General features: G+C 38.5%; 1 protein-coding gene across 1 annotated transcript in view; it reads left to right on the top strand.

The window, feature by feature from the left end:
• Positions 1-23,137, top strand: part of Hdac9 (histone deacetylase 9) — a 757,858-nt gene extending 734,721 nt beyond the window's left edge. Inside the window, exons 25-26 of the mRNA XM_051175100.1 lie at positions 7,494-7,641; positions 22,616-23,137. Of these exons, the coding sequence (XP_051031057.1) occupies positions 7,494-7,641; positions 22,616-22,655 (188 nt within the window). The 3' untranslated portion in view covers positions 22,656-23,137. The remainder of the gene's footprint in view (positions 1-7,493; positions 7,642-22,615) is intronic.
• Positions 23,138-23,377: the final 240 nt, after the last annotated feature.

The following is a 23,377-nucleotide window of genomic DNA, read 5'->3' on the forward strand; positions in this document are numbered from 1 at the left end:
AGAGTACATTGGAAGGCCAAGTTTGAGGGAATTGAGAACTTGCATATATTATATCCGGTCCCCACACACCTCTGCAATGCAAACCACCCATGGCCACTGGAGACCTCACAAGGCCAGGAGTGTCACTTGAAGGTCTTCTCAAAAGGAAAGCAGAAGACTAAGACTTTGTTCCTCTGCAGGGCTGTGGTATCAAAGTCCAGTTTCTTTTTATCTCTGCAATTATGTCTCTGTCCTGCTTCCTGTGTAAAATCAGAATCCCACAAACTCAATGCTTCAGGTGTAGCTGGACAAAAATTTCAATGGGCCTCATTTAAAAGTCAAAAAGATTTAGTGTATGTACAGAGGAATGAATCTCAGTGTATTACTGGGTGCACTAAGGTGTGGAGAAACAGAATAAAGAAAGGGGAAAAAAGTAAGTGGAAAATGTAGCCAGGTGGGCAGTGATACCACCAGGAAGAGAAAGATACATAAGCAGGTGACAGAGCCTGACATGCACTCAAGTGCTGAAGAGCTACCAGAAGTTGGGATAGGGATGGGTCTTAGCAAAGCTGTCTGTTATTTAACTCCTAGGTTCTGGAAGAGGCCCGCAGACTTCCTTTCTGGAGGAAAGTATCCCTAAATTAAATCTTCAGCAATAGAGATATTGGGTTCAGCAAAAGATAAACTTTATAAATAAATAAATAATAACTTATTTAGAGAAATGAATAATCCAAATCATAAGGACATATACCACTTAGGGAGAGTAGGCAGAAGTAGGAAATGAAGTGATTATTTGTTTAGAGCTAAATATGAAGGATATGATGATAATAATAGCAAAGGATAAAGAATACTCATTTGCTTTCAGTCCTGCATAAAACTTTACTGGAATAATAATCCAGCTCTTCCTTTTTCTTTTTTCTTTTCTTTGAAAAGACAAATACAGAAATAAAGAATGAGAAACAAATCAAGAGGAGCCTGGACAACAGATGACCATCTGTTGTTGTTGTTGTCTTAGCAGATGCGAAGGAAGGATGAAAACAATTGAATCATAAACCAGAATTGGCAACCCCCATCTCTCCCAAAGATGGATGCATGATGGATATATTAGGCCGTATGCATGCCATGCTTGACATACACAACATCTAAGCACTCTGGGTTATTTCCTAGTTTTAAATTCTCATTTCTGCTCACTCACCATCCAGTTCTCTCCTTTGCTAACTTATACATATATTAGTAATGAAATAATATTTAAAATGACTTGACTTTATACTTTTCAGTCTACATTGCCACATCCCTGCCCATCTCTCTTAACAATATAAGAATACATAAATTCTGAATATGGTCTACAAACAACAATTTGCAACACAAGACCCAAACAAACAGGTCTCCAAGAGATGGGCACAAAGAACAGTAGTTGGGTTTATTGTACAATTCTGATTACAAAACTCAAAGGGACCCATTACAATCCTGTTCTCTCTTCTCTGCCTTTCAAACAGCCCTTTACAACTTCACTTTCCTTATTTCTTGTCTCTCCTCCCATTCCTCTAATGTAAGCAACAGTGGTCACCAATCTGTGTTCTTATAGCCATTCTTTCCAGCAAGAGTTGAACACTATATAATTCCTCCCATCCTTAAAAACAAACCCTGGAAAAAAATCATTCTTTTTAAAAGTCACCAATGCTCCACACCTAGTTATTTCTATTGTCTTAGTTCCACATCCCTAGACAGAGCCTTTCCAGCTCTGGTACTATCACATCTAGCCACCAGAAGCATTTATAATATCCTACTTCAAAACTATGCTATTAAACTCATAGATATTTATTCTCTGGATTACAATCTAATATTATCCTCTGAACTTGAATCAGTTTAGCTCTGTCTATTTAGAACAGCACTCCTTCAGCCTGGTTCCCATGACCTAGGTCTATCTGCTTTGAGGCACCATCCAACTTTCTGGCATTGCAAATACTCAAAACTCACCTTGGAACATTTTAATTTTCCTGCCTATATTAACCTCAGTTCCCCAGAGAAAAAGAGGCAATGGGAGAATTACATAAAGCAAAGTCTGTTCCACAGAACTGATGCACCCAGTTACTCAGTTCTGGGGATCTGGAAGCCCCAAAACATAATTTTGACAAATAAAGACCCAGACTAATTGGCAAAGTTCTGAGCTAAGTCTACAGGCCAGAGAACTAGAAGACTCAATGGTTTCAGATCAAGTACATAGACAGCTGTAGGAAAGTGATGTTCCCACTCAGAGGCAGATAAAATTTCCCTAGTTAGCCTTGGTTTCTACTTAAGACACTCACACTGGGGATTATTGAGTCTACTGAATCAAATGCTAATGTCATTCAGAATACTCTCAGAATAATATTGAAAAATGTGGGGTCATGCTAATCAATTTCAAGTTGGCAGAGAGTCACAATCACACTGCCTCCATCCTGGATATACATCATCTCCAAGGAGCGCTGGACCATTCCAAGTAAAATGTATTTGGAAACAGGTGATACTGCTTCCACACTTTCTCCTTGGCTGCATATATATATATGCAGCCATGGAGAAATATATATCATATTTCATGGTGATATCTCTGACTGCACTCCAACACTACAAGATTCATTCTAGCCTTTTACCTTTCCTTATTTATTACATATGGCAATCATTATCTATCATGTATTTACTTGCTTTTAACTCGTATGCATATGAAGCATTTTCAGAATTGCTAATCAATACCATCATGAAGCAGTACATGACTAGAGAATAGTTTTTGTGTACTGAGCCTCATGCCATCTAGTCAAAACTATTTTATTTAAAAGTATTTACATTGGCTCCTTACTCTCCTGCTTTCAGCATGCTAATGTTAATCTTTATGATACAATTATTCACATTATTTATCATTTGTCTTCCAGTTAGGGTTTCCCTAGTTATTTTCATCCTAGTTATTTTCAGACTTTTACAAACAGTAAAATTTATTTTTATTGAAGAATAGTTGTATGACTGTAAAATACATAATTATTGCCTATAAATGTATGGAATCATATCTCCACCAACATAGATTTTCTTTGTTATCTGTGTGGAGTAAAAACAACATTCTATTTGGTTTTGTACTAAATATTCCCAAACACTGATCTGGATAATTATAGGCAAGTAAATGACTGGTCACAAGTAATGTGTAATGAAGAAGCAGAGATTATTCTACTGAATTCCAGATTGTTATCTTTTTAAAAATGTTCAAGTAGGAGTAATATTGAGGAAAGGATGTTAAAAGTTGCTAATTCCGAACCATAGTTTGAGTGACAAAGCAGTTAGACTTGCACCTAAATGCGGGGAGAGAGAGAGAGGGTACCATCATAGTGTTAACAGCATATCTCAGTGAAAGTCTCCCCAATGTTGCATGACTATACTGGTCTAGTTCAGGCTACTCTATATAAAATTCTATGACTATTCATGCAGATTTGGTATCAGCACAAGTTTTAATTTCTCTACCTGCGAGTGGGATTATTAATCTTATGGAAATTTTATTATAAGCTCTTTAAACACCATTGCACCACTCTCTACAGTATCTGTTCAAATACCCAGCCTATTCATTTGAAGTACCACAAATCTGTTTATGTTATTTGTTAATATTCAGATTGTCAATATAAAAAAACTGGTTATTGTGTGTATATATATATATATATATATGACTTAAATATGTTTATTTCTTAAAATGAATTGTAGTTGTCAAAACAGAACTTGAATAACACTGCTTTATAGATCTTACTGATAAAAAATAAATTTGTTCAACAAATATTTACACCCATGAAATAGGATTTTTTTTTTATTTTAGCCTTTTTAGCTTCAAAACAATTGCCACACTAATGGTGAACTTGTACCAATTTGTATGAAAACATTAACTGGTCACTCAATTTATATGTAAACTTTTAAGAGTATCATTATTTTCATACTTATGCAATATTTTGGATCCTCATAATATTCTCCATTTAGCTATAATGAGTGGATTTTAATAAGTATTTAAAAATTATATAGAACTGCAAATTAAAAAAAAAAAAGACCTTCAGAGAATTATGGGCCTGAGCCCTATCACAAACCCCAAGTGTTGATGTGATTGGAGTTAGTACCAGCCTTACACCTAGAAAGGTGAAGGGGTCTCATCAAATGGCAAGAAAGTGAAATCTCCAAATTTCTGTCTGAGTAGCACCAAGGTTTCCAACACAGTGAAGGGGGAGCTTTGGTAGTGGACTCTGTAAGTAAGGAGAAGCTTCAAAGTCTGGATTATTCCCATCACAAGTCTCTGTAAGTCAAAAGCTACCTTCTTATTCCAATTGGCCATTACCAAGAGTAATCTGGTTCTTCCTGCAGTCAGGCAATCCCTGCAAGACACCCAGACACCCTCCTGGCATACTCCGTGACCCAGGAAAACTGTCTACACTTCGCACCTCCCGCTCTGGTCTGGCTGCATTCCACTATCTACTTTATGTCTTTATTGTAGATTCATTCTTCACTTTCCCCTTGCCAGATAAAACAAAAATGCAGAATGATGAAGGCTAAATAGTTCTTTTCTTGTAAAAAGTGCTGAAAAGTGGGAAGATTTACATAGTGGGAAAAACGAATGAGGATGAAGGACATGACTGAGGACTCACGGTGTTCATCCAGTTTCAGTGAAAAACCTGCTCCTCTGCCAATTTTATTGCCATAGGAGAGAGCACCCTAGTAGTGACAGGTTACTAATATTTTACTTTATTTTATGAATAGCAGTTTCTGAGAACTCCAATAGCAAATCTTGGATCGTTTCCCGTATGTGCTATTGATGCTATTACTCCCAAGCCGTTAGATATGACATTTTTTTGCACATCTGTTTCTGAAAAGAAACCACACACACACACACACACACACACACACACACACACACACCATGTGAAAACATAATCCATAATTACAGAATTTGAGCTGGCTATATATTTCACTGTCTCCATTTGTACCTTCTTTCATCTAAAATTTTCTCTTTTATGAAGACAGATAGTGGTCTATCACTGTATTATTAATGTCGACTATTCCTTTGTTTCGATAGACTTTGCCTAGATTGAACTTAAAGTTTTGGGTTATTTCTGAGTCAGTAAGTCATATATTTGTATAAATGCCAAATTTTAATGCTAACTTTACAGTATACTTTATACATGTTAAATTATATCTTAAATAGTCTTGCCAATTTAAGGCTCCTGCTACTCATATAACATTTGGAGGGTCATCATTGTCAGACATTCTCCTTAAAAGTTGCTATTAATTCTTCATGCTGTCTTTCCTCATCATCTAGTAGATGTAAATTTGCCTCTTTCCTTTATGGTCAAGAACCCTCTTCTTGAGGAAGCATATACAGTGCTTGGCAAGGGAAGCTCAGCCCTTGGATGCTATAAATATACCATATTGTCTGCAAGTAAGTATGTGGGGCAGTAGCTTCATGGATATCATGTACTAAAACAATACTTAATAATGATATTTACCAAAGCCCAGTACAGATCTATTTACTTAGTGGTGGAGTATATTATTCCTGACTTGGTTGAGATAGTAATAACATCACTGTCTAGAAAAGTTTAAGACTTAGAAAGGAATTGTCAATCAGGGATAACTCTAAAATTGAAAGATAGAAGGGAGGTTGAAGAATAAGCCCAGACATGCCCCTTCCTAAGCCCCATTCTGTGTCTCTTCAGTCTTATCCCAAAGCTTCATTGACTTTAGACAGACATCCTTTCCACCTCTACTCTGGCAAGATGTGAAACTGGTCTTCTTGTTTCCACTCATTTACCTGTCAATCTGCCTTTCATGATCTCTCCAGAGCAGTAATTTAAAAAGAAAACTGAGTTATCTCTGGCTCAATGCTGTATGTTAACTAGCCCCTGTTTACCAAAAGTTGTGACACATTACATTTAGCTTGGGTTGTACTTGAACCTAACAGTCGATGGTCCCCAATAAGCCAGAGAGCTGTCAGAGCCATGCAACATCCTACTTCATCTGCCAGGGGCACTCAGTATTGTAACTTTTTCCATTTTAGTTCAATTGGCTTCTGCTTGTTTTTAAGTATCACTTTTGCCCCTAGTAACTTTCATCTTATGCTGCCATCACCGTATGTAGTTATGCTACTTCTCTCCTCTCTGAGATCTAGGAAGCTTTTACCTTACAGAACTGATGTTATCAACTAACAGAGAGTCTCAACAGGCTCGTCCTTTTCTGAAGTCAGGAAAATCTGGTGCAACATTAATTACCAAAAAACTATGACAATCCTTTGGTGGACTTGTTGTTTGGTACAATTTGGAAGCTTTGCTATTTTTACACTATGGTCCAAATTGTGGTGACTATAAGGGTAGCAGTAGTGGGTAGCTACATCTGGAGGTCATGTTGGTACAAAGAGTGGATGTGCTCCTTCCTTGAGTTGGAGCTGGAAAGGACAAAAGCCCATTAAGCCAGTATTACACAGCAGGTGAGAATGGGTAAAACCTGAGCTGGACCAGCACTGTGATCTTACTTTGCAGTTCAGTGTGAATGTGCCTTCTGCTCTTAAACAATACTTTCTTGTTTTAAAACAAGCAAACCCTTGGCATTCCAAGTTCCTTTCTTGTTGGTGAGCCCACAGAGTGAGTTTGAAACTGGAAGGTCTTGTCAGAGTTTGGAGTCTTTGGGACCACTCAACACTTAACCATTTAAAAATATAAATGAGTAAAATGAGTCTTAGTGGCTGTAAAACCTTTGCCTCTCCTCTAGGACATGTATCCAAGAGGCATTTCTACAAGAAATGACCCACTTCCCTCCCTTTCTTCTTCTGTGCCAAAAAGCAAGAAGAGAAAAAGAAAAAAAAGGAAAATAGAAAAGAAGAAAGATCAATATGACATATGGATGAATTCCAACATCAGCCAGTGCATATATTAAAGTTTTAAATCAATTATTGTTCTAATACACACCCTGAGGTTGAAAATGAAAGAACATCCAGGACTAACAAACCTGATTGTTCTGGCAAAGGTGCCGTTCAACTCATGCTGGCATCTCTGCTTTTTTTTGGGGGGGGGGGTATTCCAACTTCATTTTTAAAAAGCGAGTTAATGGTTCAAGTAGAGACTTTTTACATTACTGTTTCATTCATTTTTCTTTAGCAGACTTCTACATCCATGTCTCTTGAGGGTTTCTCAAAGGGCATGGTGCCTGGAGTTTGCTTATTTAGTTGAAGGGACATCTGTCAGTCTATGAGCAAGTCCACTAGACCATCGATTATTCCTTGCTTTATTGCTTTCCAAGCAAGGCTGAGATCTTGGCTCGGGAACCTGAGTACTTCACATCTTGGCATCCTTAGATACACACACACACACACACACACACACACACACACACACACACACCAAAAGACTTAATCACAGCAGTTCAGAAACCAAATTACAACTGAATAGCAAAAGGACTTGAACTTGTAATCAAACTGTGATTACTATTGATCTAACTAAAATTTCTATAAAACATGTGGATGTTTTTTCTAGGCAAGTACTGGAAGTCGATCAAGATGGTGGCTGTTGAGAGGGGCTGTGCTCTGCCTGGTTCTCAGCTGCAAGAGGAGTCAGAAACTGTTTCTGCACTAGCTTCTCTGACAGTAGATGTGGAACAGCCCTTTGCTCAGGAAGATGGAAGGTATGGACTCAGCATGGGGGAATCATGTGGTCAGTAAAATTCAGACTCATTGCTGGCATTCTGGAATTTTCTTCCTGCTTCTTCTTCTTCACCTATCTCTTATACATCCTCCACCCTTTTTCTCCAAAGCCTCAGATGGCAGAGCATCTGGTATAGGCTGTGGAGAATGCAACTGTTTCATTCTTCCTGGGAAAAACAGAGCTGGGACACATGGTCCACAGAGAAAGAGGGAGGATGAGATAGATGGTGAGGAAAAAAATTCACTCCTTATTGGGTAATTTAGTACAAATCACTGTGGAAAGAGCTGCTTGGGGACTTAACTTTGTCCCCTCCTTATCTCTGTCTTCACAAATGTTCTCTTTCTTCCTCTCATCATTTGAAATTTCTGATTTAACAAAGGGAACACAGGAAGGTGAAGCGCCATGGGATACTGATCAGGGCCCAGCAATTGTGTACATATGTGAGTCACCTTAAGTCTAAATGAATAAAGATGGAAGGTGCTAGCCAAGAAGACAGGAGTATGCATGAAGGACTAGGAGAAATTAGCATGACTTTATTCCAAATCACACGAGAAGAGTGTACATAGGTTGGGGTGGGGCATGAAAAGGTAGCCTCAGGTTTAAAGAAACTCTTAAGAAATCATTGTCAATTTTTACATTTTCCTTCCCATTCCTTCATCCTTGTGAAAATGCTACATCAATATTTCTTTACTGTCCACTGTGACTGGTGCTTTCCATAGCTGACTGCAGGGTTACATATCCTTTCTGGGCATATGTCAGGTAGGATGTGGCTGAAACTCCTGGGCTTGCTTCTAAGAAGCAACTCCAACTCACCACACCAGTAACATCAGTATTAATTACATAGAACTTTCCACTTCCCAGATACACCAATGTGAGTAGTTCTGGCTTTCTTGCCTTAGCTGGATACTCCCAGTTTAATGGATTTAACATCTTGTTTGGGCCCAAAATGTTGATAAGCTGAATAAGAGATTTCATCATTCTGCCTGTGTCTTCTCTTGCTATAACCAGGTTAGAAGACTGTCAATGGGGAGAGCTTTTGTGTGTTACTGAATTGAAATACATTTTCTTGCAGTATCTGGAGAAAAGGTGGAAACGTATTTTACATCTTTGATATTATGAACTACCCCCCTGCTGTTCCCAGCTAAGAACCGAACCAAGTTCATAATCCAAAGGTGTTGCAATTATTCCCAAGGCCAAAACCAGTTAGTTGTCTGTCATCTGAGGGCCATAAAACTGAGGTAACTAACATCTGTTAGTGTTGGATGTAAAAGAGCAAAGCCATTCTTTAGAATCCATTTAATACAGAAAAATAAGGCAAATTCTACCCTGGGTGAAGTGAATTCTAAGTAATTCTGCCCATGAAATTGCAGAGCTTGGAATAATTAACAATATGAGACATCCTGAACCCCGAGCAATATAAAAATCTTGGCGCTTTGGCAGGAGTTGCCTCTACAAGCATATTTTCTTGTTCTGTGGTAAATCATGTGCTTGGCTCCTAATAATCTATAAGAATTACCCCAGCTTCAGTTCACAGGGACTCTACTCTTCCACCTGTGGTAATGTAGGGAATGTGAATACCTGGGTTCCTATGAACACAAGAGCAGAGTGGAGGCCTGGTTTCCTGTCTCTTTATACTTTTAAGACAGATTGCATCAATTGTGATTGTTTTGTTCTTGAGGGGGAAATGGTTTGACTTGAACTGTTCTCTGTGTTTTTTATTTCCTTCAACAAAGGGACAGAAAAAAAATCTTCTAGAACCAGATCATGTGTTTCAGTTAAGCTGTGTATGACTTTCATAAAAGAGATGATGGAGATATGGATGGGGGTAGGGCAGGGGTGGAGAGAAAATGAGAGAATGACCCAGGGATTGCTATCAAAATTATCCCCCTGCTCAGCAGCTGAAGCTAAAGGCAAGGCTCCCAGGCCTTTGTTGTGAATGCAATATTGTAATCACACAGGAAATTGAAAAATTAGAAAAAAATCAGAGAGTTAAATGGATGGAAAGAGCACAGGCAAATTCTTTTCATAGGAAATTCTTGCCAGTTATTTTGGAGGATATATTGGTGTTTGGAGTGAGATGACTCATTTCATACTCAGATTCTGGGTAAGGCAGCCCTTTTTTTTGGCCAGCTTATATCTGACTCATTTACCACTAGTGAATAAGGGATAAAATGCTCCTGGCTAAGAACCATTTTAAGTATTTTCTGTTAGTTTTCTTTAATGGGGGTGGGGTGACGGCCATTTCATCTTTATGGTTTGAAGAACACGGTATTAGGGAAAGACTAGCCAGTGGGAACTCCCAAATACACATAGGAGTCACTTGTAATTTTTTTGGTGGCAAAGGACTTAAATGCGAAGGGAGTGATGGGTAGATCAGCAGAAAGTGGAAAACAAATCCCAAAGCATGCCCACATGAGGGAATCAAAGAAAAATAAGAGTATAGACTTGATCATATGCAGTGGATTGTTTAGAGGCAGGCTGTGATATTTGCTTGTCTCTTGTTTGCTAGGACAGCATATCAGTAAGATCTGTTCTGTGCATTTGTAGCTGTTTGTTCCTCTGCCCTTTGACTTTGGGAAAGTTGGTAGCAGTTTCCTCTTAGAGGAAAGGTCAGTCTGGCTCCAGTGACTTCAGGACAACCAGCCACTAAGGATTAGGAGCGCATTGATACTCCAGACTGCTTGGCTGAATCCTTTTCTTTTTTTAACTAGAAACAAAAAGTGAAAGTTAAATGTTCACATGTCAGTCTGAACTGTCCAAAGAAAGGTGAATCCTATCTGACTATCTGAATATAGCTCTTATGTCTTTAATCATGTAATTTTCAACTTTTGCTGTCTTTTCTCATGAAAGAGGTAGTTTCAAGCCTTTGTATCACCTTTGAAACCTGAGGAAATATTTGCTTCAGAGGCTTGGAGTTTTGTAGAATAACAATCTTTTTTGTGAAGAAAAGGCATTGTAAGCAAAGAACTCAACAAAATCTCTGGCTTTCTTCATCTTGAATAGCTGATCCACAAATCCAAGGACATTGGAACTATTTTTTTTTCTGATATGATGACTTATATAAAAGCTTAGGCCATTTTAATGCAAGTTCATATATAACACACAAAGAAACATGATTGTTCAAATTTCCTACATTGGGAGTATGTCTCTGGCTGCTGGGAATTGACATTGCATGGACTGAAAAGCTGCCTCAGGTCTAGAAGTTTCCCCTCATCTTCTTGGAATGCTTGTTATATGTTTCCAGTGCATAATACAATCTCAGAGCAGGGGTGAGCTCTGACCTGATACATTCAGTATGTCTTGTAGGGTCCTGTCTACATTCTTTATAAAATAGAATTTAATTTATTGAAAGGAAACAAAATTAAATAGATCTCTGAGGAGATTGGGATGCATCAAGAGCTTAGTGCTCCATGTCTTCTTCCTGCCCGTTTTGGCCCTCACTGCTTGAAGAAAAAGACACTTTGTTCTAGAGGAGGGCAGATGATTGCTATGAACATGAGATTAACATCCATGTGAAGAACACAGCTCAACACTTGATATATATGCAACTCGCAGTAAGGGTTGCATCTGACTGTGTCCTTCATTTTTACTCTCCTTCTATTTATTCTACTTGATTTTCCCCTAATAAGTTATTCATGAACCAATGACCTATAAAAATATAGAGACAATACCTTGACATCTGTGAGTTCTACTATTCTTGGTTGAAAACCGGATCACACTAAGTAACCTCTTAGTATAAGGTATAAGTTGACTTTATTATATACTGTATAGTTAGCTAAGCCACCTCAAAAAGCATATATTAAAGTGAAATAACTATTGCACTTTTTTCAAATACACCATTTTCACTTTTTTCTTGGTAGAAATCAGCAATCACCATCTTAAGAACATGTTGACTAGCCTAGCTCTGTATAAGTCTTATATTATAAAGATGGTTTAGCTAAGAAAATATAGTGGGGATATTTTATGGAATATCTTTGTGAATGGAGAATTGTATTAGAGGAATTCAAGAGTCATATTTAATGGAACTGTATTTAAGGGGAAATGGAAGTGATGTGGGTAATAACAGGACCCCAGTCTAATGTGCAGGATGAGCAGAAAGAGCACCACATTCATTGATTCTTTAGACACCTTTTATTTTTTCTACATGCCTAACAAAGTGCTCAAAGCCAAGATCACCAACTTTGTAGTTTTCAACTGCTTCCATTTTTTTTGTTTTGTTTTGTTAAGGATTGACTACTTAAAACAAAATGGAGATTCTGTAGTTGCAATCCTGGTGCAGGTTTCCCACTTAACCAGTGTCAGCAGTCTTTCTTCCTTTTTTGGATGCTCCAGAGAAGAATCTGTTCCCTTTTCCATGCTTCCAGGGGCTGCCTACATTCCTTGGCTCATGGCTTCTTCCTCTGTCTTCAAATCCAGTAGCAATTCATATCTCCTTAGCATTTCTTCAGTCATCACAATCCTGACTGAAATCAAGAAAGCGTTTCTGTGGTAAAATGTTTCTGTGAGTGACATTCAAGATACAGGCAATAATTTCGGGTTTTTGTTGTTTTGTTTATTGTTTTGGTTTGTTTTCTACATTTGTACTACCAATACACACTTCAACCTACTTGAATCTCTCATCCAAATATTTCTAGTACTTTCTTTATCCTCAGTTCTCTTTTCTGATCTTTTTTTTTTTTTTTTTTTTTTTTTTTTTTTTTCTATTCAGTAACCAGGGAGATGCTTAAAAAACAAAACTATTGCCAGGCATTTGTGGCACATGTTTTTAATTCCAGCACTCAGAAGATAGAGGCAGGTAGATCTATGAGTTCAAAACCTGTCTGGTCTACAGAGTGAGTTTCAGGACAGCCAGGACTACACAGAGAAAAGAAAACATGTCTCAAAAAAACAAACCAAAACCAACCAACAAAAAAAGCCAACTATAGGAACAAGCCCTGTCACACTTTGCTGAAAGTTTTCAGACTTTCTATCTCTGCATGGTAAAGACCACCTTCTGTGTGATTTTACCCTCTCCTGGAGGCCATGCTCCACTCCTAACACTTTCTTCTCTTTGAACTCTGCTTTAGGTTCCAACAACAACCTGGCTGAATTAGTTTTTAGCTAAAATACACCTTTCCTGTGATAATTGCTTATGTGGTGCTATTCATGTTCACCACCCTCATGTAGGCAACACCCACAGCCAGGTGGATGGAGAAAATATATACCACCCCACAAAACCCTGATCTGCTTTCCCAGTCAGCACCTTCTACCAGAGTCATAACCACCTTTTAAGACCACCCATTCATCTGCTTATTCTTACATTTTATTTAAATGGAATTATATACTACATGTTGGTTGGTAATCTGGCTTTGCTCACTCCACTAAGCATAATACTTTTGACATCTGTCCATGTTTTGCATAATCAGTATTCTGCCTATTTGTAATTGCTCATTAAACCAAATATATTAACATATCCTAATTGGTTTATCCACTTACCTGTGGATTGATGCTTGGCTTGCTTCCAATGTTGGACTAATATGACTAAAGCTGCTACAATTTGGATTTGTGTGTGTATGTTGAAAGTAAAATTAACCATGTTTTAAGGGTACCATGCAGGAGTATGAACAGCAGAGAGATAGACTTGCATCCATTTCTAGAACTTCATTTTGCAAAACACAAACTGTATCACCATGACTCAATGTCTCTCAATGTCTTTTTCCTCACACCTGAATCAAACTCCTATCCCATTTTCTGCTTTCATTATTTCTTTTAAGAGCAGCAGAGTAATCTGCATGATAAGCCTAACTAGCTAAGAGAGTAAAGCTTTCTGCACTGTAGAATTAACAATAAAAGGTAATAAAAGAAAGTAATGAAGTAAGGTAAGAGTGGGTAATGGGCACTACCAGGAGATGTGTGAGAGGTCAGCAAGATGGACCCTTGTGACCAAGCCTGACAAGATTAACATACCTACAAAACTGAGAAAAAAATAAGACTCATGCAAGTTATTTTGACCTTCACATGGATGAATGGACTGGGACACACACACACACACACACACACACACACACACACACACACACAGTGAAACAGAAAACCTGTGGGAACTCCTGCACACAACTGAGTTTTGTGTGGCAGGTAGGTTGCATATGTGTGCAACTCTGTGTGGTTTTTCTTTCTTGCTATCCTTATCGATTACCTCTGCAATATGTGTGAGGGTTTGGTTTATTTTAATTAATTTATTTTTCTTTCAAATATTACATTCTGACCACAGTTTCCCCTCCCTTCTCTTCTCTGTTCCCCCTACCTCCCCTCTCCCCCAGATCCACTCTTCCTCCAGAAAAAAGCAGACATTGCAGAGATATTAAACCAACATGACCTAACAATTTGGCATATGACTAGGCACCTCCTTTCACATTAAGGCTGAGCAAGGCAACCAAAAAGGATGAAAAGGGTCCCAGAACGAACCAGGCAAAAGAATCAGACACAGCTCCCACCCCTACTGTTTGGAGTCCCACAAGAATACCAAATTACATAAACATAACATAACATATAATATAATATAATATAATATAATATAATATATATACAAAGGGCCTCAGTGAGACCCATACAGGCTCACTGATGGTCAGTTTAGTCTCTGTAAATCTTTATGAGTCCAGGTTAGTCAATTCTGTGGTTTTCTTGTGGTGTCTTTGACCACTATGGCTCCTACAATCCTTCCTCCCCTTCTCCCACAGATTTCTCTGAGCTCCTCCCAATGTTTGGCTGTGGATCTTTGCATCTGTTTCCATCAGTTGCTAGAGGAAACCTCTCTGATGATGATTATTCTGGACTTTGTTCTACAAGTATAGAAAAGCTTCATAGGAATCATTTCATAGTCTATATTTTTAGTCAGTCATTTTTTTTCTATCCTACATCTCTGGGCTATCCAGCCTCTGATTCCTGTCCTTCCAGGCATTTTGTGGCATGGAATTCCTCTGATAGCATGGGTCTCGATCATTGATTGGCCACTCCTATAATTTCTGTGACACCTATACCCCAGCATATCTTGTACACGGGACAGATTGTAGCTCAAATATTTTGTGGCTGCTTTGGTGTCCGAATACCTCCACTGGAAGTCTTGCCTGTGTTACAGGAGATGGCTGGTTCAGGCTCTGTACCCCCTTTAATAGGAGTCTTTGCTAGGGTCACCCTCATAGATTCTTGGGAGTTTTTATTGCAATAGATTTTCTATGTCAGTCCCCCAAATACTACCTAATTCCAGTTGCCTCTTCATTCACTCCCTTCATTCCCCCAATGGGATCCCTCATGTTCTTGTACCTACCCAGCCCAGTCCACCCACAATATTTTATTTTACTTTCCCCGTGGGCTCTCCTTGTTACTTAGCCTCTATAGATCTATGAATTGTAGAATGATTATCCTTTACTTTACAGGTAATATCCACTGTCTTAGGGTTTCTATTGCTGGGAAGAGATACCATAACCATGGCAACTCTTAAAAAAGAAAACATTTAATTGGGGTAGCTTACAGTTATCATCATGGTGGAATATGGAAGCTGGCAGTAAGACAAGGAGTTGGAGAAGGAGCTGAAAGTTCTACATCTTGATCCACAGCCAGCAGAAGGAGTTTGTGACTGCACTGGACATAGCTTGAGCATAGAATACCTCAAAGCCTACACCCCCAGTGATACACTTCCCCCAACAAGGCCACTACTCCAACAAGGCCAGACCTCCTAATAGTGTCACTCCCTATGAGTTTAAGGTGTGCAATTACAGCAATTACATTCAAACTACCACATCTACATATAAGTGAGTATATACCATGTTCATCTTTCTGGATCTAGGTTACCTCATTCAAGATGAATTTTTCTAGTTCCAACCATTTGACTGCAAATTTTCTTTTTCTTTAATTAAATTTATTTATTTAATTTAGAAACAATCATATTTCACATATCAACCCCAGTTCCCTCTCCCTCCCATCCTTCCATCCTCTCATGCCACCCACCCACTCTCCCACCCACTCCCCCACCCACTCCTCAAGGAGGGTGAGGCCTCCCATGTGGGATCATCACAGTCTGTCACATCATTTAGGGGAGGGTCTAGGCCCTCCTTTGTATGTCTGGGCTGACAGTGCATCCCTCCTTGGGGAATGGGCCCCCAAAATCCATTTGTGCACTAGGGATAAATATTGTTTCCACTGTCAGAGGTCCCATAGACTGCCCAGGCCTCCTAACTGGCACAGAAATTCAGAGAGCTTGGTTTGGTTCAATGCTGCTTGGCTCCAACCCACCAAGGAATCTTCTGCCACTAGCTAAATCATTATAATAGATTCGCTATATCTGATTTGAAGATTAGTTTTTCCTTCCTCCCTTTACTTTGTGAATTATTTCAATTTGTGATGCTGGACTGAAGGAATCCTTCCCTGACTGTCAAAGTTCATGTTTGCTCAGTGAGCATGGCTTTCAGTCATAGAGGAGAGCATCTTCCAACCAACTGAACTCTTGCATAAGTTGTCTTTCGTGGGTTTATTATATTGTTAGCTCTGATCTCCTTATAGATTTGATTATTTTTGAAATTTAGTTTTACTTGTTCTTTCTGCAGAGACTAAATGTAAAGTCCAGGTACATCTTTAACACTGTATAACCCAAAATGTCTTTGAAATAGTGTTGTTTCTTCTTCATCCTCTCAGAGCATGTGTCACTGTGCTCAAATTGCAAATGGACTTAAATTCAAATATGTAAAACTACATGTCTGGCCTAACAAGCTATGCCCACTGGTATACAGTAGCACATGAATGTTGTAGGAACAACTAACCACTTTCTGATCGGTTCTAAGGCCCTCTCCATGAAATGCAATTCATACCTAGCATTCTCAAAGGAGCCAAGAAGCTGTGGCTAGATAGGTCATAGGGCCTAGAGGAACACCTGTTCAGTCAAAGTATAGTGCAAATGTCTGTGGATGACTGAAGTGAGAACTCTTCTATTTCCAAAGCACCACTTTTCACCCATCCATCAATCTCCCTCGCTGTGGCCAGGCATGGTTGCCCACATTTGTCTTTCTAGGACTTAGCAGATGGAGTCAGGAGCCTAGGGCCCACCTCAGCTACATAGACAGTTTGAATCTAGCCTGCCTACATGAGACACTGTGTCAAAAAACAAACATCAAAACAGCAGCAGAACAAACAAGCACAAAGTATAGTTCTGCTTCTTCCCAGGGTCTTTGGGACACTGGTCCACAAGGAACAAAGGAAAAGGAGTCAAATGGTTGTGGGTACAACAGAGAAAGCACTCCAGGATATGACTTCAGTGAATCAACTCAGCTTTGTCCTGGGAAATATATAAGATTGGGAAGTCTGGGAACAAACTCTGATTTGTACCAAGTGGCATGCTCCTATCACAAGGCTGCATATGTGGCAGCAGGCTCGTATAGCAAAGCTCTTAGTACAGGTTTTAGTTACCACGTATGCAGCAAGGGAGGCTTCTAGCAGGAAACTGTGCCCACCATTATCCTAGAGATAAATCAGGCATCGATACTTAGAGTCAGCTTTCAGATAAGGTCAGTCCTTCTGGCCCAGGGACATTCTCCAGATAAGGGTAGTAGAGAACAGGAAGTCTCAATGGTGCAGGAGGGGGATGTCCCCATCTCAAGCTTTGGAAAAAGAGCCTCCAGGTCATGACAGACTGTGACCTCTGACCAGCAAGGCTTTCCAACAAGGAAAGCTATTGTCATCTGCCACTAACTCACATGCTCAGTGTTTCTAAAACACAACATGCAAACATATAATACCTGTAGGATGGGAGGATCATTCATGCAATCTTAGAATGGGGGAAGCTGAGACAGGAGGGTTGTGAGTTTGAGATACAAGTAACACAACTGTTCTGTAATATTGTAAATACATTACAGTTTATAAAGCATGCTCTCATATGAAAATACATAAGCTTCCCATAGCCCTGAGGACAAATAAAGTAGAACTCTTCTATTCTAAAGAGAAATCTGCCAATAAAAACTGACTTACTGAAGTTAGGATTTAGACACTAACAGTGTTGGAACATGAGCACCTGGCATTCACTCTGAAAGGGAAGGCAGTTTTTACCCTTGCTGGTACTATGCTATCGTGGCAATGGAACACACATGGGAGATGGGGGCAGCTGTATATATGCATACACAGCTAAAAGTGGGCAGCAGTAAATACAGTAGCTTTTAAAATGAAGTTAGTAGGAAGTAATTTTTCTTTTTATTTATTCTCCTCTCATACAATACATCCCAACAGCAGCCTCCTCTTCCTCCCCACTCTCCTCTCCAGCAGCAAATCCACTGATCTTCTACTTCCCTGCAGAAACAGTATTTCTTTCCCACTGTTAGGAGTCCCACAAAAACACCAAGTAAAACAACTATTGTGTATATACAAAGGGCCAAGGGCAGATCCATGTAGGCCCTATGAGCCCTACTTAGTTGGTTGTGTGGGCCTTGTTTTCCTGGTGTCCTTGACCCCTATGGCTCCTACAATCCTTCCTCCACCTCTTCTATGGAGTTCCCTGAGCTCCATCTAATGTTTGACTGTTGGGCTCTGCTTCCATCAGCTGCCAGATGAAGGCTCTTTGATTATGACTGGGCTAGGAACCAATCTATGAGTATAGCAGAATACCATTAGAAATCATTTCATTGACTTTTTTTTGGCAGTAGTGTTTGGTTCTACCTTAGGCCTCTAAGCCAACTAACTTCCAGCTCCTGGCCATCGAGGCTATATCAGGCATGGATTCTCACTCCTGGTGTGGATCTCAGGTTAAATCAGTCATTGGTTGGTGACTCCCACAAGTTCTGACCCATCATCGGCCCAGCAATCTTGTAGGCAGAACAGGTGTAGATCAAATGTTGTGGCTGGGTTGATGTCAGAGACCCACCACTGAAAGCCTTTCCTGGTAACAGAAGATGGCTGGTTTGGGATTCATTCCCCCTATTACAAGGAGTCCTTGTGAGCCAGGAAGTTTTCACTGGCTAATTTTCCATATTGCCCTCCAAATACTACCCACTCCAGTCTTTTCTCCCTATATTGTCTCCTTACCTGATTGTCTCCTTACCTGATCCCTCCCGTTTTCATGCCCACCATCCTCCAGTCCATTCTGTTTCCCTTTATCAGGGAGATCCATGACCCCTCCCTTCCTTGAACCCTTCTTGTTATTTTTTTTTTTTGGGTCTGTGGATTATAATGTGATTGTGCTTTAACTAATAGCTATTATCCACTTATGAGTGAGTACATATAACATGTACATCGTTCTGGATCTGAGTTGACTTGCTCACATTTTTTTCTAGTTCTATTCATTTGTCTGTAAATGCTATTATGTCATTTTTTTCTAACAATAATATTCAACCAAGTAAATATATCACATATTATTTATCCATTTTCAGGTGAAGAATATCTAGGTATTTTCAAGTTTCAGGCTATTTTTAATAGACTTGTTATTAACATAGTTGAGCAAGTGTCCTTGTGGTAGAATGTAACATCCTTTGGGTATATGCCCAAGATTGGTATAGCTGGGTCTTGAGGTATATTGATTCCCAATTTTCTAAGAAACTGACATTTTGATTTCCAAAGGGCCTATAAAAGTTTGCACTCCTACCAGCAATGGAAGAGGATTCTCCACATCCCCTCCAGCATGAACTCTTACTGGTGTTTTTAATTTCAGCTAGTCTTATGATATAAGATAGCATCTTAGAGTCCTTTTGACTTGCATTTCCCTAAGGGTAAGGATATTGAACATTTCTTTAAGTATTTCTTGGCCATTTGAGATTTATCTGTTGAGAATTCTCTATTTAGATCTGTACCCATTTTTTAACTGGATTACTTGAATTTTTATTACTAGTTATTTGAGTTCTTTACAAATTTTGGGTATTAGCTCTCTGTCAGCTGTGGAATGTGAAAATGTTTTCTAATTCTATAGGCTGCTACTTTGTCCAATTCATGCTGTCCTTTGCCTTACAGATACTTTTTAGTTTCGTGGGGTCCCATTTAGTAATTTCTGATCTTACTGTCTGCACTATTAATGTTGTTTAGGAGGGTGTCTCCTGTGCCAATATATTCAAGGCTATTCTCCATTTTCTCTTCTATCAGATTCAGTGTATCTTGTTTATTTTCAGGACTTTGATCCACTTGGACTTGAGTTTTGTGTAGATTGTGTTTCTGGTTTTATGTTGTGACCTTTGATATAATTGGATTTGAGTTTTGTGTAGGCTGACAGAAAAAAATATCTATTTGCATTATTCTACCCAGTACCATTTAGTGAAGATGCTTCCTTTTTTTCATTGTGTATTTCTGGCTTCTTTATAAAAAAAAAAATCACTTGTCCATATTTATGTCTGTGTCTTCAGTTTGATTCAACTTATCACTGTATCTGTTTTTATGCCAATATTATACAGTTTTACTTTTATAGTTCTCTGATAGAGCTCAAGGATGATGATGCCTCCACAAGTTCTTTTATTATATATGACTATTTTAGCTATCTTGGGCTTTTTGTTTTTCCATATGAAGTTGAGTATTTTTCTTTCAATGTATATAAAAATTGTGTAAGGATTTTGATGGGTTAACTCTGTAGATTGCTTTCCATAGCATAGCCATTTTTATTATGTTAATCCTACTGACCCATGAGCAGGTGGGATCTTTTCATCTTCTGATATCTTCTTCAATTTCTTTGTACCAAAATTTGAAGTTCTTGCATTTCACTTTCTTGGTTAGAGTTATCTGAGAAAGTGATTCTATGGAGAACACAGGGACAGAATTCTTTGAATAGACAATTTTATATTCTACCTACACATCTGTATGCTTCAAGAGAGAAGTCACTCTTTGCCAGTAATTAGCTTGCCATGTGGGCAAGCTGCTTATATCTTCAAGGCTTCCTTTGTGCCTCTAGGGAATGCATGCTCCTCCACCAAGAGTCAGCAAGCTTCTTTCACATATGATGACTGTATTGTTTCTGAGGAATTCCAATTACACTGATTCCAGAATGCCTGTGTCCAGAAAGATCATTTTAATGTGGCTTTAGGTTAGAAATAGGATGAGTTGGTGTCCATTAGCTTATTATTCAAGGTTTGATCCACATATTATCAAATTTAAATAAGTTTGAATATATACATATACATATGTATATATATAATTTTTAAATATGAAAGCATTTCCTTAAGGTTGATCAGTGTGATTACAGACAAATCGTAACTATAATGCCTCATCATTGTTTTCGTGTTTTATAGATAAAGCCTAAGTACAACCTCAGTTTCTATATTTTCAACATTTTTGTGCATTCTAATAAAATTATATTTTTCTTTCTTTTTTCTTTTTTTTAAAATTAATACTCATGAAATCTTTTGTTGAGTAATGAATGCTTAGTAAATTTACTCTTTATTTTCTAAAAAAAAATGCTAAAATCTTTCTATTGGTATTCCAAGAACAACATATTTTGTGTGCATGTTTTTTTGTTTTGTTTTGTTTTTCTGAGAATGTCTCTGTATTGCTTTGGAGTCTGTCCTAGATATAGGTCTGTAGACCAGGCTGGCCTCTAAATCAGAGATCTGCCTGCCTCTGCCTCCTGAGTGCTGGGTTTTAAGGTGTGTGTCACCAATGCCTGGCCATATTTTGCATTTTTAATTTATTATTAAAATACTGTGTTGACCAAGAACCACGTTATTTCAAGATTAATTGAAATCTTGGTTCATTTCTTTTTAACTCTTAAGACAGTATGCCTAGCTAGCCTGCTTGTCTCCATAATTGCTGCATATCATGCATACTAAGGTTTCTCACACTAAAGTGATCCATTATAGGATGCCCACAAGTAAACAACATGAAGTGAAAACCATCTATCGCATTATTCCTTCCCCTAGAGAGAGGTTCAGCTTGTGTATTGTGTTCCTAACTGGCAGCATAAGCATAGATTATTTAAGTGTCATTTGACATAATTCTATGTGCATGATAGATAATAAATAAATAAATATCAAGTGTTCCAGTGTTTGTTCTTTGTACACCCTTCTTTGTCATTATTACTATTTTTTTCTCTGCACTAATTCTGTCAGGAGCAACTTCCTCCTCGTGGTTCATCCCTAAAGCAGTTTCACAGAGCCTGTTGCTACAAATAGAAGTCACCAATCTCTAGCCTACAGAGTTCAGCTCAACTTCAATCTTCCCAGCATTTTGAATTCCCCTAATCCAACTTCTCAAGACAACCCAACTACCTAACACAGATTCTTGCAACAGTTTGTTCTTTAGACTGAATTAAAAATCATTGTAAAAATTTGCCTTAAAGCACTCTCAATGTGTTACTAAATTAAGGTTAACTCTTAAGTATAATTTTCAAGCAATTAGCTTTGGGTTTTGGCTGAGAGCAGAACACCCCACTTACAATGCCGAATGCAAACGAGTTATATACTACCATAGTGCATTTTGTATAAAAATGTTAGGTCTGCAGCAGTGATTTGCTAATCAAATTCAGAATTTGATTTGAAATGCCTCGGGCAGAAGGCCAATCCAGTTACGAAAAAACAGAAGCAAACCCCAGAGCCTGGATGAGACTGCTCCAGAAGCTAGCTGAATCATTGACTCCTTAGCAAAAAAAAAAAAAAAAAAAAAAAAAAAAAATGGTTCCAGAAATCACTGCTATTGCTTCTAAAATAGGATATCATAGCTAATTTTTTTCAATAAATTATTGGACTGTCCGAGACACAAAACATGTACATTTTGGAATCTAGAGTTATAAAATATTCTGACATGTTTTAATATAAACAGGAACATTTCCAATGATTGCTTGGATCTAAAATGTTTTTCCACTTGACATTTGTTTATACTGACTAGGAAAGAAACTCTATTTATGGATAACTGAATGACACAAATAAACATGTGAGAGAGCTGAAAAATCAGCTTTGATTGTGCATGAAAGTCTACAATGCCATTGTGTACTCTTGTGCCGTATTCTGATTGCCTGTTTATTTTTACAGAACTGCTGGTGAGCCCATGGAGGAGGAACCAGCTCTGTGAAGTGCCAAGTCTCCCCCGATATTTCCTGTGTGTGACATCATTGTGTATCCCCCCCCATCCCAGCACCCTCAGACATGTCTACTGCCTGGGTGGCATGGTTTGATGGAACATAAACACTGGGCACAAAATTCTGAACAGCAGCTTCACTTGTTCTTTGGATGGACTTGAAAGAATATTACAGATTCCTGAAATGTAACCACTGTGATTCTAAAGTTACAGTAACCAGGATTGGAAGAAACTGCTTCCAGCATGCTTCTATGCTGGTGACCCACTCCCAGACACAGTGTGAGCTACAACTAGATGTTGTACCTTTCAGAAGCTATGACAGCTGGTGAAACTTTGAGGCAAAACCAGAGACATATGCATTCCTGACATCATTATGATCAGTGTTTTATTGTGTAGTTTACTGTCAAATGGACTTAAATTGTTTACAGAGTTTCTTTTCAGGTATGAATTACAGAGAGATTGCTGTGGGTTTTAGGTTGTGTGGTTTTTTTTTTTTTTTTTTTTTTTTTGGTCTTTGTTCTAACACACGTTCATCCTCCATGGTAAGAGTTCAAGATGGAGCTGGGATGGTGCTTAGTTCTACTGGAAAAAAACTCTCAATGTACCTGACAGTCCACCCGGAACTTGCACACTGTACCTACCATGTGCAGTGGGGCAGTATTTTGTTGGCCTTTCACATCCATTTGAAGTTCACACAGGATAGGGACTTGCAGCTT

This window comes from Phodopus roborovskii, unplaced genomic scaffold (assembly GCF_943737965.1).
Source record: "Phodopus roborovskii unplaced genomic scaffold, PHOROB, whole genome shotgun sequence".
In the NCBI taxonomy this organism is placed as follows: Eukaryota; Metazoa; Chordata; class Mammalia; order Rodentia; family Cricetidae; genus Phodopus; species Phodopus roborovskii.